The 17,309-nt window shown below is 41.7% G+C and overlaps 1 protein-coding gene across 2 annotated transcripts in view; it reads left to right on the top strand.

Annotated features, from left to right (window-relative positions):
* LOC146831143 (dehydrogenase/reductase SDR family member 4-like) overlaps positions 1-17,309 on the top strand; it is a 269,527-nt gene that overhangs the window by 217,393 nt on the left and 34,825 nt on the right. The window contains exon 8 of one of the 2 annotated variants that reach the window (XM_085604107.1): positions 6,533-6,625. The exons of the other annotated variant lie outside the window; for it this stretch is intronic. Coding sequence (XP_085460233.1) covers positions 6,533-6,625 — 93 coding nt within the window. The remainder of the gene's footprint in view (positions 1-6,532; positions 6,626-17,309) is intronic. 2 annotated transcript variants of the gene reach the window in all.

The following is a 17,309-nucleotide window of genomic DNA, read 5'->3' as shown; positions in this document are numbered from 1 at the left end:
GATACGGCTTCTATGCCAGATTGGAGAGAAGTGCTGACTGCCATCGTGGGTCCCACAACCATGTGGTGGGTGTGTGAAGAGTATCTGGACAAAGGAGTCATATGTTGGATGTAAAGGAAATGTTATGATCAGGCATTGTTAGGCGAGAGAGGACATGATCGATGGTTAACCAGGTGGTGAAGACATTAAGAAATGTAATAAAGATGTTTTTGCAGGGCTGAGTAAAGACATATTTTTGCAAATGAAGTGTGGGTTTAGTGTAGAAATTTGGAGCTAGCACCTAGAGATGCTCGGAGTCCTGATTCTAAGAAATACTGTTGAAAACATAGATTTCATTACAAGACAGGAGGCTAATGTTATGCATTATTCCTTTAATAATAATACCTACTCCACACAGCACTTAGAAATAATACATCAGAAAGAAAAACTATTCCAGAACAGAACCTTCCTGACATATAATAGGCATGCTCACAGAACAGTCTACTACTACATGCGGCTACCCCCAGATAAGTATCTCCATTTTCTGTTTCTTTTTTTTTTTATTCTCATCCTTTACATTTAGAATATTCAACTAGTTCATTTAGGTTTTCAGATGTACAGAAACCTACTCTCTTTGCTTGTCATTCTGTGTATTTAATTAATTAATAATTAGAATTAGAATTGTTCTTCCCTCTTTATAAAATGTTCTCTTTACATTTTACACATATTTGTGTCTTATACACTGCGGATTGCTCCTTCATTTATTGCCACTTTGTGGGTTTTAATTGGCTTCGTGAGGTGTTTCCGTGGTCCCCTCCGCGGGCGTTGTTTGTTTTCGATATTCAGCGGGGAGCACGCCTTCATAATGCTGAAAGCAATTCCTGCCTTCTGAACCTTTCTCTTCCCTTACGTATCTCAATAGCTGCGGATGTGTCGAGGAAATATTCTCCATCCGCTGCAATTGCGGTAAGCTATCCTTTTCAGGCCGCATTATCACATTTCTCCCAGCGCGTCTATTAAAGTACGACGCGTCAGGACAAGGAGTTAGAAGAAAGAATCGGCTAATGGCCATTCACCCTACGTGCCGCCATCTTATATGGCAACCGGTTAATTGGACAGCTGATTGCTCGAGGCACAATGACATCAGGGAATTCCTGACAGTTGCAGTGTCTCTGACGATCAGCTGGAGAAAGCCATACGCTCATACGCTAGGGTTAAACAAGGCACTTTCTAGGCAATTTATACTGTTTTGTGCCTGTTCAGACATTTATTTGAGTTTTTAAGAAAACTTGAAACTTTTTCGGTACCATTGCAATTTAAAAAAATTAAAAAGAGGGGGTATCAAAAGAAATATCTTATTACACAATAGGTTAAAATACCTTTATGAAGATGTATGATAATGAAATCAATAGCCCTGATACCTTCATTCCTAATACAAATGAGGAATTAATTAAAAACAATTGTACAACAGGAGATGCACACCTGCGTACGCGAAACCTTGCAGTAGGTCATGTCCAATAAGAGATCCTTAGCTTCTGATGAAGATTGTGCCATGGAATCCACCTCAAGGGGAGACTCCAAGTGCGGTAAAAAAGAGGGAAAGAGGTTAAAGAAAGTTAAGATCAAGGGCATCAAAATGAGGAATTACTGGATGAATAAGTCTTTGACCTGAATCAGGGTGATTTGGACATTGAAGGCCTCCTGACAGAAGAGGGTATAATCATGGACCCCTTAGGTCAAGAGATGTTCTCCCATCATAATATCAGGCACCCAAGAAGTGCCAAATGGTGGCCTCAAGATCATGTAGGGAAATTAATTAGAAGGTGGATGAGAAATCCCCTATAAAAAGAAGCATGTAACATCTTGAGAGCTGAATGCTCTAGACCAGTGACCCAGGAGAAAGTTTGTTTGACACCTAATCTGGATCTCGAACTTATTACTTTCTTATTTAAGCTTGAAAAGGATCCTAGAAAAGGGATGGAAAGATCTCTTACTGCCTGCCAGGACTGCCTTTTTGATATCTTAGGACCCCTCACCAGAATAATTGACATGGCAGAAGAGGCCCATGTAAATGGGACCCCAGTAGATATTAACATACTTAGGGTTTAATATTCCTAGGGAACGCAAATGTTGGGCTTAACACCAAGCGGCGTAGGGTTGTTTTAACTAAGATCAACCCCAAACTAGGTGACTTGGCAGTGAAATAACCTTCGGAAAACCCCAAAGGCCTTCTTTTTGGGGAAGATATGATCAAGATGCTAGGAAAATATGTGGCTACATTTACAGCTTTTGACAAAGCACAAACAAACATGGGAAAAAGTTTTCAATTAAGGTGTTTTTGGTCGGGTCGGAAGAAGGGGCCTTTCTACCGGCCGAGTTTCCCAGAGGCACAGCTTCAGGCAAAGAGGCTTCAGTAGAGGTTACCAGCCAGGTGCCTCGCCATCCTTATATACCCAAAGAGGACGACCCATTATACTAGAGGATTCAGATCACGTGGACAAGGATCTAACAACTTTCAGAGTACAAACATTTCTCCTATTTCTTTTTTCCTGGGAAAAGTGGGGGGTCACCTCAGGTTATTTTCCCAGACTTGGGAGTCAATTACACAAGACCCTTGGGTTCTGGAAACCATTCAGGGCTTCAAAATAGAATTCCTAGAGGTTCCATTTCAATTTTCTTGACCAAGGAAACTGAATATTACTTTAGACCAACAGAAGGTGGTGGAAGAAGTGTTGGAATCAATGATACAAAAGAGCGCTATTGCAGAAGTTCCTTGGGATCGCAGGGTTTTTGTGAGTACGCTCTGCCTTGAGGAAAAAAAAGACCAAGGATGAGGACCTGTTATGAATCTCTGGGATCTCAACAGATTACTGGTCTACAGATACTTCAAGATGGAAGGAATCCATCTCTTGAGAGATATATTGTTAGAAAAAGACTGGCTCGGATGGTCACGCTGAACTTTGTGCCATTCTGTTTGGAGACCGCAAGCCGCCTTCGCTGATGTGCGCGAGCACTCTGTTTTCAATGGTGCAGGCATTCTATCTCCATTTCTTTTCCAAGTGCGGTTCACGGTGATCTGCACACCACGACATTACGTCATACGTCATCTGGGAAAAGACTAGGAAAAATGGAAAGAAGGATTTGAAGCGTATCTCAAAGCTCTTGATAGAGAGTCTTTTACCTGTAAGAAGAAATATGCTGTTTTTAGACATTGTTTAGCAACTGAAGGCCGCAACATATGATAACAGATTCCTAAAGAAATTGTCATTGTTGGTAATGGTAAAGGAGACAATGTAGTAGATGAATATGCCTCTGCCATCAGAGCATTAGACAATTGTTTCAAAGCTTGTAGAAATGTAACTTTGGAAAGACACAAGTTCTACAAGAGAGTTCAATTGCAAGGTGAATCTGCTTCAACATACGTTGGCGCTTTGCGCATTCTTGCTTCTTCTTGCGAATACAAAGCCTTCGAAGAGGAAATGATCAAATGCCAGTTAGTTGAAAAGACAAACAACAAATAGGTTCAAGAGGCACTTCTATTCAAACCTGACCTGACTTTACAAAAGGCTTTAGACATCGCTACAAGGATTGAAAGCACTTGTTCGTACATGGAACAAATGTCTTTAACCAACAGCAATAACCAAAAAATGTGTGCAGTTAAATCAAAATATAAGATATCTAATTACTTAAAGTTTAAACCAGATAGAAAAGTAGTAACACTATGTCAGGGAATGTACCGGTGTGTTACAGATGTGGCAGTACTAATCACCTTGCTAATGTTATATCGTGCCCAGCCATTGATAAAATATGTGTCAATTGCTCCAAGAAAGGACGCTTTTCTGATGTTTGCAAGTCTAAAAGAAATTGACCATTCAAGAAAGTACACAATGTTGAATCTTTAACGGAAGAAAACGTTTCATCCAGCGAAGAAGATGAAATCCTCACTATTGTGGACATGGATTGTTCCAATGGTATTTGGGGTGTTGATCCTCAAGGACTGAAGAGACCTCTGCGTACAATTATTGTGAATGGTGTAAAAGTACAAATGTTGGCAGATTCTGGATCTCCATTCACTTTAATAGGCGAATCACTCTGAAAACAATCCTTTCCAAAGCAAACTCTCAATCAGTCTTTTGTACAACCCATTGGTTATGGTGGAAAAATTATTGATGTTGTTGGTGAATCTATAGCTGATTTGGAATTCAGGGATAGTAAATCCAAAGGCATTGTATACGTAGCAAGGGATGATGCATGTCTTCTCGGGTGGGGAGACCAAGGTTATCTTGGTATCATTCTTGATCTCAATAACATACAGCAGGTGATGTTGAAGAAAGATTTCTTCCAAGTTCAAACTGTCCAACCAAGCTCTTTGGATGTGTTATATCCAGAAGTGTTTAAAAAAGAGTTGGGTCTTTTCGAGTGATTCAAACACATGATTAAATTAACAAACGGTCCAAAAAAAAAGACAAAAACAATGAAAAAGACTGGCTTGTGAAGTTGGATCTGAATGCCTACTTCAACATTCCCATGGCTATAGAGTGTCAATGTTACCTCCAGTTCATATGGAATCATGGTCTTTATCAGTTTCAAGGACTTCCCTTTGGTCTCTCCTCAGCCCCTTGATGTTTCACCAAAGTAATGAGAGCGATTGCCTCCTTTCTGATGGAGAGAGGGATATGTTTGATAGTTTTTTTGGATGATATCAACATGTGCCGGTGTCAATCTCAGATTTTATAGGATCTGAATATGGGTGTATATCTTCTCGGAAGCTTGGGTTTTGTTATAAACAGGGAGAAGTCCATTCTGATTCCATCCAGGTCCCTAGAATTCTTGGATTTCATATTAGACACAGTAAAGACTCTGCTGCATTTACCAGAAAAAAAAATTACCTAGATTTGCAAGGAAATAAGGCTTATGTTAAAATAAGACTCTATAACCTTTAGAGAACTTGCAAAACCTCTAGGTCTCCTCTCCTCTTACATTCAAGCTATAGTTCTGGGACCATTACATTATCATGCTTTACATAGGGTGACAGCTAGAGTCCTAGGAGGAGGTTTGTGGTATCAATCAATCAATCAATCAAGTGTCTTGTAAAATGTGCCTACTCACCCGTAAGGGGCTCAAGGCGCTGGGAAGGGGGGACTGCTGATCCGTCAAATGCGCTGTGGTTCAGTCGAAGAGCCTGGTCTTGAGTATGGAAACAGGATGATCTTCGATCAGGAGGCCAGATCAGAGTTGGGTTGATGGTTGGTTTACAGTCTTATATGAAGAGGTCCCATCATATAAACTATCTGGAGTTGACAGTAGGCCTATATGCTCTAATGAGCTTCAAACATTCTCTGCAGGGCAGAACAGTCATGTTGAAGATGGACAAGGAGTCTGCAGTGGCATACCTAATTCGGTTAGGGGATACAAAATCCTCAGACTTGTCAGATCTGGCAAAGAGACTTTGAATGTTCTGTCTGGAACACAAGATCAGTCTCAGAGTAGAGTACCTACCTGGGAAGGCAAATATTTCACCAGATTGGCACTCGCGGTTCTTGAGGGATTACAGCAACTGGAAGCTGAACGAAAGCCACTCTGAAGTCTCTGTCACTTGTGGGGTCCATTGGATTTGGATCTGTTTGCAAGCAGGCTGACTTTTTTAACTGAAGAAGCACTTCAGCTGTATACCATCCCAGGGTGCTCTGGCAGTCTACGCATTCCTGCAGTCTTGGAAGGAACCCAAGCATATGCCTTCCCCCTTTTTGCAATGATCGAGAGAGTTCTCCAGAAGGTGAGAAAGGAGGTATGGTCTGTTGTATTGTAACTCCTTTTGGTAATCCCAGGCTAGGTTCCCAGTGACCTTTGAGTTAGCTTGCAATATTCCCTTGCTTCTACCAGCAGAGGAAGGCCTTTTAATGGGCGTGGAAGAAAGAGAACACTCTCTGGTTTAGAAAGGGAGTGTGAATGTTCTTGCCTGGAAAGTGTCAGGAGATTTTATCCCAAATTTGACTCTTGCAAGAAGTTTGTGTGGTAGATTATATGAAGGAAAATGGTTCTAGGATGAGGGAGCATCGTTCTGATGGTGTTAATCAGATGCTCATCTTATTTGTAAAACCCTTCAGAGGTGTGACGTTTGCTGCAATAGCAAGATGGCTTAAATGGACAATGTGTTTAGTGGACGTTGACCTTAAAAAATTGCACTGTATGAAAGGAGCTATGGCTAGTCCGTTCTTTTGGAAATGTGACAGACTAGAGGACATCCTTAGGGCTTCTGATTGGTCAAATTCTACTACCTTTTCAAAACTCTATTGTAAACCGATTGACCACATGCTAGATGTGGTTTTGCAGGACTACCAACATGCATAATGGTAGCCTCCGATCTTGTAATGAAATAGATTTCCTCCTAATTAAATGCCAAGAGAATCTGGATTTCATTAAAGACACAGAAGCTAACATTATCACACCCTCCCAGCTCAAGAGTAGGGTTGGATTGGTGCATATGATTAATGTTGGTTATTAATTCAGAATTACCTGCAAATTGAGGATTTGCATTCTTCTTTATTTTCAGACATGGCTCAGTAATTTGGTCCTACTACGGTGTATCTTCTTCTGGAAGTTTGGCACTGTCGAGAGGACTCCTTTTCATGGCTCAGCTGTGAAGGTATTTGCTATACCAATGTTTATTTACTGTTACTGGATTCTTCGTTTATCAATGAAAAAGACTTTTGTTCGCATTTCAAAGAGGCAGACTGTTCTGTATGCATGTCTATTATATGTCAGGAAGGTTCTCTCTCGAATGTTTTTTCTTTGTGATGTATTACATCTAAGTGCTGCATGGAGTGGCATTAAAGGAGCAATGCATAATGTTAGCCTCAGTGTCTTTAATGAAATCCAGATTCTCCTGGCATTTAATTTGGAGAATTGCTATTGTCTCTTTTTGGTTAGAGAACCCCAGCCCTTTATGTTTACACAAAAGCATCTTGTGGATCTATCACACAGGGCAGAGAGTTGCAGGGTGCAGAGAGGCACTTGTTGGATGATCATCAGAATCAACAGGATTTGTTCAGGCTGCGGTCAATTGCTAGCACAGGTGGTGCCTCTACAGATATACAGACCTGTGCTTTTGCTTCCTCATAAAAGGAAGCACTGGGGCGGGGCTGGATCCTACTGACATTACTGTCGCAAAAGTAAAAAACAGATATTTTTTATGGGTTTGCACATGATGAGTTGAGGAGGGTGTAGTGGATAAGGTTCTGAAATGATAGATGCACCGCCCTAAGGAAACACCAGATGGTATACATGAAGTATAGAGCATATAGGCATCAACAAAATTATTAGAACTATATACACAATTACAATTGTATTATATTTAAACCTACACACATATTCAACAAATTCAGAATATGCAGTTATAATCAATCCGCAGTGAAAAAGAATCGGCAGAGGGGAGGGAGTGGAGACAAAAGCCGTCCAGGAGCTACAGAGGAGAGAGGCCATAAGACTGCTGTTAGGTTTCAGGGATTGATGTATAAATGTGGTGAGTGCTGTTATCTTTCAGAGGGGCTGCATGGGCAGGGGAAAGAGAGAGGAAGGTGGTCAGACATAAAGCAGATATCCAGCAGCTACGTCATGAGCATTCAAGGGAAACACTGTAGGAGAAGGGGGTGGCATGAAGAAACAGAGGTAGAGGTACAAACTGGGAAACATTAAGCAGGAGGGAAATATAGGCCAGAGGTATTTTCCGTAATTATTCATTTTTAACAGTGCTTACGGTTGCATACTGGCTTTGCAGATATTCTGTGCTTATATGCAAGAGGAAGAGTAGCATCTTGAGCCTCATGGTAAATGATGATGGAGAGGACACATCTAAGGGTTTGAGGCACTGCTGCAAAAAAGACTGCCTTGGGGTTATTGCTCTTCAAGTTAGTGGCTTCCTGTCACTGATACTCTTTCCTCTACAGAGTTGTGCACAATATATCTATAATACATTATCTGCAGTGTGCACATTAAACTGCATAATGCTTTCCTCAGATATCATTTTAAGTAGCTGCATTTCTCCTGGCACACGCTCCCATGGCTCCATCACAATTATGCATGTGTGACATATCAGGAAAACCATCCTCTTTGTCTTCCTACTTCTCCACTTCACTCTCAGTGCTTCAAGGCAATGCCAGGTTGTATAAAATGGCACATGTTGCAATTACTGTGCCACATGTCTATGGTTCATGTTCCTTATTTGTGAATGCACCTGCATCTTCCTTTCAGTGGTTTAATCTAGTATCTATCCTATCCTATTGTGGAAAGGGGTGTACCTCTGCTACTTGGCAGTACTTAGATTTAGGTAAGGAATTAGGGATCATCTACATGTGCCATAGACACTGTCACACATAAAATATAATGCATTCTGCTAACATGCAAGGTAATGTCGTCTACCCGTAGCTTTCTGTGGCTTTACCGAGGAGACATCTATCCCCATAATCGCCATTCTGAAGTTGATGTTAAACTTCACAATGTCTAAATGTGTAGGTGTGATGTGTTTCTGGTGGTGCTTAGCCACTGCGTCTTTGAGGATATAATTTGCTTTCCAGATGACCTGGACTTTCAAGGAGGGGGCATAATGCCACATGCATGCCATCTATGGTTCGGAAAGTGTGCCATGGCATAAAATTTCACCTTCACAGTTTGTAAGGCATATAGTGTATCAAGAAAGGATATATGTGTTTTGAGGCTCAAGGACATTGTTCTTACAAATCTGTGGGGTGGACCTCTAGACAGCACTATGCGAGGGCTAGCAAAGGTTTGAAATGAAGGGACGTCTGTGAGCAGTCTCTCCTGGCTCCTAGGGCAGTTGGTGATCTACTACCCAGTGACCCTGACTCCCACAGGTCCCAGGGAAAGGTTCTCACACTATTCATTAATTAGAGCCTTTAGTGTGCTCTTGTTTTTTATCATTCTAATCCTACAGTTCCTCCATTAGCACACTTGTGACACCTCATAGGACAGCTTCACCTTTGTAAATCGTTTCGGTAAACTTACGGGAGCAGACAGGGGTCTGGAGGATGTTTTCCCTAGGAGTAAAAATTTCTTAGAAACTGCACATGTCCCTTTAATGGACACCAGGCTGCTTTAAAAGATGTTTCATGTTTGGGATGCAAATGCAAGGACAGAGGTCTACTGTCCATGCAGTCCTCCATCCCTACATGCACAGCCAATCATATAGGGTCACAAACCGCAAACTGCCTAAATATTATTCATTAGATAGGTTGTTTGTGTCACACGGTAAATGGACATTTTATGATGCAATATATTAGTACATAGGCTGCATCGCAAATTGTGTTCCCATACACAAACCAGTCGCTGTGTGAAATCTGCATCACTGATTTGCGAATGAGAATAGTGCATCAGGCCCCAAGTGACTCCTCTGATCCCCTTTAACTGATCTCTTTGTGAAACAAAATGTACCCAATATGAGTGGCCTGTTGGCACTGAAACCAAAACAAAAATAACTGGTAAAAAAAGCTGGGAATAACAGATGCAACAATCCTCTATTATGAAACAGCAATTGTTTAATTGTTTTGCTGAAAGAAAAGTACTTGGAATTTTAGGTGCCTCAAGGTTACACTGTATCTTTGTCAAAAGGCTTATCTTTGTGCCCCCACTGCCAATTTCCCCAACTGAGTGCACTATGTGTTCTTGCTATCTTCTGCAGATGTCTATTCTTCATGCCTTAACCATCAATTGCCTCAGGGTCACTAATGCCCTATCTCCATGACCAGTTCCCAGAAGCACTCAGTGTGAACACGCTGTCCCTGTGTACTGTTCCAGTGACCTGCTATTTTTATAAAAAACTCATTCAAGTACCATAAGACAGGGAGTGCTGTAGCGCAAATTGTTTGCCCCAGTTTGCAGGTGTATGTCTCTCAGCCACCAATTGCGTCCAACTGCCTCCTCTCTCTGAGGCTTAGCACCCCCACCAATTGCCAGATTGTCTTGGTGTGCCCCTACCCTGTACGACTTTCCAATGCCCATAATTCCATTCCAGGTAACTTCAAAATGCGTTTCCCCCTTTAAGTGTTGTAGTGACATTTGACTCTCCAAGGACTCTTACTCTCAAATGCCCAGTCAATGCTCCCTGTGGAGCTGTGTTCCAATACCCCTGTCAAAGTACAACCAGATGAGGTATGCTGCCGGCTGCAATTGCCTCCTCTAAGGGGTCCGGAGCCTCCTGCCATGTTGCCCTGAGAGTGTTCTATCAATACCAACCAGTAGCATCTCTCATTGCTGGCCCCAATAGCCCCCATGTAACTCTGATCACAGAGGTACCCCTGGTCTCATGTCCCTTCTCTATATGCCCCACACATCCATTTTGCAGTTGTTAGTGCCCCCAAGTTGTACTATATGTACTCCACCATTTCAAATATGTCATTCCTTCTGTGGCATTCAACTTCTATTGTCCCCTTCACACGGCCCCAGGTACTATAATTCTACAGCCTCAGAAAAGTACCACCAGGTGTTGTGCCCAAATGTCAGTCACTCTCTCAAAAAGCCCCAATATTTCTGCTACTATCTGGTCCCTCTTCATGCCTCACCTCCGTAGTGCATTTCATGTACTGCCCTAAGTGGCATGGGTATGCCCAGGCGTGAGTCCCATGCTCACTGTGTCACTGGAGCCAAACTGTACCCAGCTGGTGAACCTATAACTAGGGCACCCTGGTCTTGGGTTGCTTGTGTTTTGGTTCAGGAAGGACCTGGCTTGGCAGTGCGGGCTGGACTGTTCCCAGGAGGAGCAGGGTCAAGACTCATTTGCATAAGGCTGTGTCCAAACTGAGGTGGCATGGTGAGTAAAAGGACAATGTGCTGGAATGCTTCCCCGAGCGACTGCCAGTGGTTAGACAAATTGCAAGCATTCCTCCCCTAACCTTTTGTGTCTTTCACCTCTGTAGCAGCATCTCTCAGTGCTCGCAGGCATTCACAGACAGTCGGTTTATCAGTGTAATAGAGAGCTTTGTGTCCTAAATAATGAATGAGGTGAACAAGAGGTCTCTTGTATCTGTAAAAGAGCATGGGGCAGGGCCAAGCAGAAACTCACTGTAAGAAATTAGGTTGCTGGTTGAGGGAGGTGGGGGTCAAACCCGTCAGAATGCAGCAACCACAATTCTTCTCAGAGAGGTCCAGTTCTACTCACACAGGCTGGAGTGTTGCATGCAGCAGGTCAGCACAGCAAAGCAGTAGTCCAGCAGAGTGCAGTCCTGCAGAGTGGACGTCCTTCATAAGCACAGCAGTCCTTCTCCCTGGCTGAGTATCAAAATGTCCAGAAGTGTACTGAAGTAGTGGTGTCTGAGGTCCAGTATTTATTCCAAGTAGTGCCTTTGAAGTGAGGAAGAAGCTTCTAGATGTTTCACTTTGAAACCCTCAGGCATCCTTTCTTCCCTATCCTGGCTCCAGACTAACTACAGGGAGGACAGTGTGGAGGCAGAACACAGCCTATTCAAGTGTAAGTGTGGCTGTGCCCAGCTCATCCCTCCCATCTTGCCAGTGGTGGCTAATCTAGGCACACATAAGCTCCCTATAGTTGGTGGCTGTCTAGGAGGAATACACATAGCCCAAATGCCAGCAAGACCCAGTCGTATAGCATCCTGAATCAGGATCCATTCAGTCCATTCATTAAGGATGCTGCGAGTGACAAGCTCTACTATAATGCAAATACCAAGGGCAACTCACATATATTCAAATTGAAAAAGCTTTCTAAAACATATAGGGACAAAACATATAGGGACAACATCAAATTACTATAAACGTATACAAGTATAATTTATTTAAAAATACATATATTAGCTATCTAAATCATCTCCATTCTTCAAATACATTAATTCTACAATCATTCTTTCACAATAAAAAACAAGGTACACAGCCGAGAACAATAACAACAGAATTTAACTAAACTGATAATATCTTGCAATTCTTAATTTATACTGCGCAATTAGTCAAAAGAAATATTGGTCAATGACACAAAAGACTATGATCCATTGGTAAAGAGTGGCATAGCAATAAAAAAATCTAACTCTACTCTAATTTCGGCACAAAAATGCCTTCTTCAGGAAAAGCCAACAGGGACATCTGTGTAGTACCAAGCAATAATGTACGGGCCAGATTCACAGAACTAACTTAAGACAAAATCCTAAACTTACTACCATTTTGGTATTCACAGAAGGCACTTACTCATTTTGGTATTCACAGAAGGCACTTACTCATTTCGGTATTCACAGAAGTTAGGACTCCTAACTTTAGGACTCCTAAATGCCTCCTGTGAATACCGAAAGTCTTAAAGTTAGGATTTTTCTCAGGTTAGGAGTAGTAAAGTTAGGACTCCTAACTTTTGGACTCCTAAATGCCTTCTGTGAATACTGGAAGTCTTAAAGTTAGGATTTTTCTCAGTTTAGGAGTCCTAAAGTTAGGAGTCCTAACTTTACTACTCCTAAACTGAGAAAAATGGCCCTTTGAAGAAATTAATCCTTGTTTCAATATCGCTCATACCTTGAAAGACAACTTGTGGACCACTTCCCTCCTCCCTGGTGAACAGCTGGGCTGGCCCAGCTCCTGACATATACGTTCCGCCAGTTTGTCCCATGTGCCTTGGATTCTTTTCAGGCAGATCTTATCTTTTTATTAGTCCTCACAGTCCTTCTTGCTTAGACCAACTCTTCCATCCTTGATATCAGAACCACTTGTGATGGCCCTCTAAGCCTCTCAATCGACCTTCTCTCATCCCTCATTCGGCCCTCCTTTGCTGGCACCCATTTTCCTAGATTACTCTTTGTCTGCCTTTGTTCACATGTGCTGACGATGAGGACCACAGCTCTCAGAGCTCCCTTTGGCCATTGGCAAGCCCTCACCCATGGAAGCAATCTAAAATCACCAGGGCTGATGCTGTTCCTTTTCCGGCCCTGCTGGAATCACTCTAGTGCATCTCACAGCTTCAGAATTCTTCTTTCGTGTCTCTGATGTCTCTTATGGGCTTTCAAGCTAATCTGTCACCTACTGTCACTTGTACTTTTCTGTTCTTTATAATAGCCTGTCAACTACCAGAGCACCCCCAACTCATTCTAAGCCTTAAAATCCCCCTGTCTTGCTGTTAATGTTCAAAGTTCTTATGCCAGCCATCATAATATGACAAACTACTAAGCCAGCACTCATAATTTGTGCCAGACTTCACACACGGAAACCCTATGATTGTCTTCCAAACACTTCTGCCCCGGGAGGGGGTGGAGCCGCAACATGTGAGGAATGGCCAATTTTGAAGAGTTCCAATTGTACACTCCAATTAAAAGTCTTAAAGTCTCACATACTTCAGAAACACTTTCACAGCATCAGAAACACTTTCACCACATCAGAAACCATTTTGGGTGAAAGGAAATAGAGGACTGAGAACCACCAATGAAGACCACTCCAGATTTCACTCCGCCACTTGACAGTAGTGATGCCCAACTAAAGGGAGGGTGGTCAAAGCAACATCCATTTACATCAGACAAAATAGAGACAATCCATATGTGAGAGTAGGATATGCTGGTGCTGCCAGGCATAAAACTCCTGTAAGTTGTGTCCTACACAGGAGCCAATACAAAGTCCAATAAGAAGAAGCGATGTTGTGTACATCGTGTTAAAGGAGAATAAAACCTGGGTCACAGCAGTGAACTGGTGTGTGAGAAAGTGACCGCATAAGTCCATAAACACTGGTGCTCTATGAAGCAGAGTTTCTCAAATGTTGCACAGCGACTGAAAGCGGCCATGTTTCTAGCATTGTAAACATAGCTATAGATCAAACTCCCCCAATTGTGTATCTGTAAAACTACAGCGATGACTCAATAGAGCTTTATAAACCATAGGCTGGCAAATTAAAGTAAACAAAGAGTTGACATCTGAAGGGGGAAAGATACAAAGAGACGTTACCAAAAGTTATAAGTATTTTTTACATATACACAGCTCACTAGTAACTAAATAGAACCCCATAAACAACTTTTGGATCAACTTTCCACACAGGTATAAGAGAGCCAAAGACCTGATTGGTACTTGTCACCCTAAAGCATGGCTCTTCTTACATACACAGTCATTACAATGTCAAGGAGCCAGACCTCTAGGGATCCGTGCTTTTTGTTTTTTAACCAGTAAAAAACACAACAGAAGCGCCAGAGCTGAACACTGGGATCAATTATGACCAAACTGAAAAACATCAAAACATCGAGAACTACAGTGGAATAACAAAAGTGGAACCCTCCACAACAGAGATAAATAAAGAATTGAAGACATTCTGTAGAGAATTTGCCACATTCAGTACAGTACTTTGTAAACCAAACAGGACTGAATGTCCTGGAAGCTAAAGTTCTTAAGGTGTCAGACTGGGGAAAGAACAGACAAAAATGTAACTGAATGAGAAGACAGGGGTTGGAGAGACATCATCCTAATTTTTGAAGTTCCAGAAACAGACAAAGACAACAATGCAATGCAATTTCTCTCCATGTTCATACCAAAAAGTATTAGGCCTGGAATATACTGTCACCAAAGAATTTGAAAAAGTGCATAGAATGTGCCCAAGAAAACAAACCACAAAAGACACATCTAGGCCGATTTTGTGCTCCCACCTACAATACACAAGGCTTATACTGCAGACATAAAAAATTGTGCAGCAGATTTCCTACAAGGAACAAATATCCTGCACAAACAAACTTCACACACTGTAACGTAATATAAGGAAAAAAATAGATATGTTTTGTGATGCTGGTGACTTTTAATGGCAGGCCAAGGAAATGTGACAAGGACAAATGGAGAGAGTCCTAGAGCGCATTGAGATCATGCCCATCTAAACTGCAGGAAGATAGCACAAAGGCAACCGGCAGATTACAAACCAATATTGATGCTCTAATAGAGGGCGCGCAATAACAGCCCTTGAGATGCAGAGACAAAGAAGCAGAGTGCATTTCTAATTTAGAAATTCGTAAAGCACGTGGCTGCCGTAAAGGACTTCTCAGCGCTAGCAAAACATAAAGGAGACGCACAGTTGAGTCGAGTTTGAATAGCCAGGTCTTAAGTTGTGTGTGGAATCTAAAGGAGCGACCGCCCTGTCTCACAAGATTAAAGCGAGGTCCCACAGCTAGGTTCTGCTTACATGAGGGAGAGTAAGAATGGACTAGACTTTTAAGGTATAGTGGTCCTGTCTGAGACAGAACTCTGTACATAGAACAAAGGGCCTTGGATTTGATCCTTTTATCAAGGGAGAGCCAATGGAGATCACACAGCTGTGCTGACACAGGGTCATGCTTAGGAATGTGTCATAAAAGACGAGCCGTAGCGTTCTGGGCAGCTGAAGTCTCTGTATTACAGGAGGAAAACTTATGAGAGCTAGAGACAAGCCAAACTCCCCTATAGAACCTACGATATTGCCTGTCCGAAATAATCCTATGGAAATAGGGTAGAAAACACTGCACTTTCAATGACTGCCAAGACATATTGGACTATAGGAGTGTACACATGGACAACAGAAGTTCAAAACACCCAACTAAAGCTTTCAGAGCCTGCTTCTACAGGAACATGATAGGTAATATAGAATTACCACTAAATGATGTTTGTACTCTAAAAGAATCAAAGAGCTTGAACTATCACAGCAAGAAACATTATTGACAGGGAAATAGGCTAATAGCCAAACACCAACATCTGCCATATCTGATACTAGAAGACATCTTCTCCATACCTAAAACACAGGAATAAGGACACATACACCCATTACACCACTACTGAGATCATAGTCAACAGGCCAACAATAATGACATCCTTGCTAAACATTCATGGAAGTCATGCACAGCATAAATAACTCACAGTGTGGTCCCTCATAATAAATGGACTGTTCTCTTATATTAAGTGGAAATCAATAACCTATTTAGTGGCCACAAAACCTGATACTGTCTCTTTACAAGAGACCCACCTCTCTACATTCTCTCTTAATCAGAGGACTTAATAAGGGAATGGGTGGGAAAGGTTGCCTTCTCTGCAGACTCAACTACTCAAGACACTGTTCCCCCAGCTTGCACTCAGAATTACAGGAAAAACAAAGTGGCTATTCTCCTTCTCAAAATAGTTGCTGTATGAATATTAAACATGCCGGACTTGATGGCCTTTCATGTATTTGCAAAAATAATCAAAAGGATACTACCTTCACTGTGGGCTCTATCTATGCACATAATGGCCCACAACAAGGCTTTTTCTCCACCCTTAACAAACTTTTCACAGAATTCAGGCAATCTAAAATCCGTGGATTGGAGTGTCGAACTTAAATATAGATCTGATATTGCACTGCTGCTTACTTGGCTCCTCTGTCATTCAACAGTATACAAATACACCATTCTTTCCCACAGTATTTAAATACACCCGTCTTTAAAATACTCCTGGCACTGAATCAAGGATAGACTACCTCTTACTGAATGGAACTATGTTCCTCAAGGTATTTGAATGTGTGATAGGTGTCAACAGCATATCAGACCATTCACCTATATTTAATTCACTGGACTCGCACACAACAGCCCTGAAATCAAAAACTTTAAGAATGATTGTCATAAAATATAAACTGCTAGAGAAAACAGGTTACAAGATCTATTTAAACAATATTAAGACCTCAGCTAACAATTGGTTACCTCTCTACATGTATTGTAGAAATCATACATAAGAGGACTGATAATGACAAATTCAGACACATTTTTTTAAAACTGATGAAAAATAGAGCCAACCTCAAAAATGGAATATCAAACTTTTAATAGTGTTACGAACAGATGAAAATCTAAGAATTCTTATGGACAAAAACAAAATATATTGAGTTAAACATTCTCGTTATCAGAAAAAATCAGACTTGCATCAAGGGGAAGAATTATGAGCAAGGTTCAAAAGCAGGAAGAGTACAGGCTTCAAAAGTAAAAAGTAGTCCAATAGACAGTCCTAACAATATAGTGCTCTGGAGGAAGACACAATGTATCTAATGGACATAATGAAAGAATGTGCCTCCTTCCTTTCAAACATATACACCTCAGAGGCAACCGACAGGACTACACATGAGGTAGTAGGGTGGCAGGATTAAAAACAGAATTCCTCTTCAAAGTAACGTTTTCAGCCGCCAGTATTGTCTGCTTATACCAGGTCAGGTGGCTGTTTGTCAAATAGTGTGTGCTAGTATGAGTCAACAGTATTCCACAGAGTTATGCATGTACACCTTTGAAGTATGACTCACCACAATGCCTTCACACCTCTGTATGCTGACACTCGCACCTGTCACAGATTTAAGACATCTGGGCTAAGCCACCGCTACA

The sequence above is a fragment of the Triturus cristatus genome, chromosome 5_1, assembly GCF_964204655.1.
Source record: "Triturus cristatus chromosome 5_1, aTriCri1.1, whole genome shotgun sequence".
NCBI lineage: Eukaryota > Metazoa > Chordata > Amphibia > Caudata > Salamandridae > Triturus > Triturus cristatus.
The sequence above is the reverse complement of the archived record's forward strand: the minus strand, read 5'-3'. Positions and strand labels throughout refer to the sequence as shown.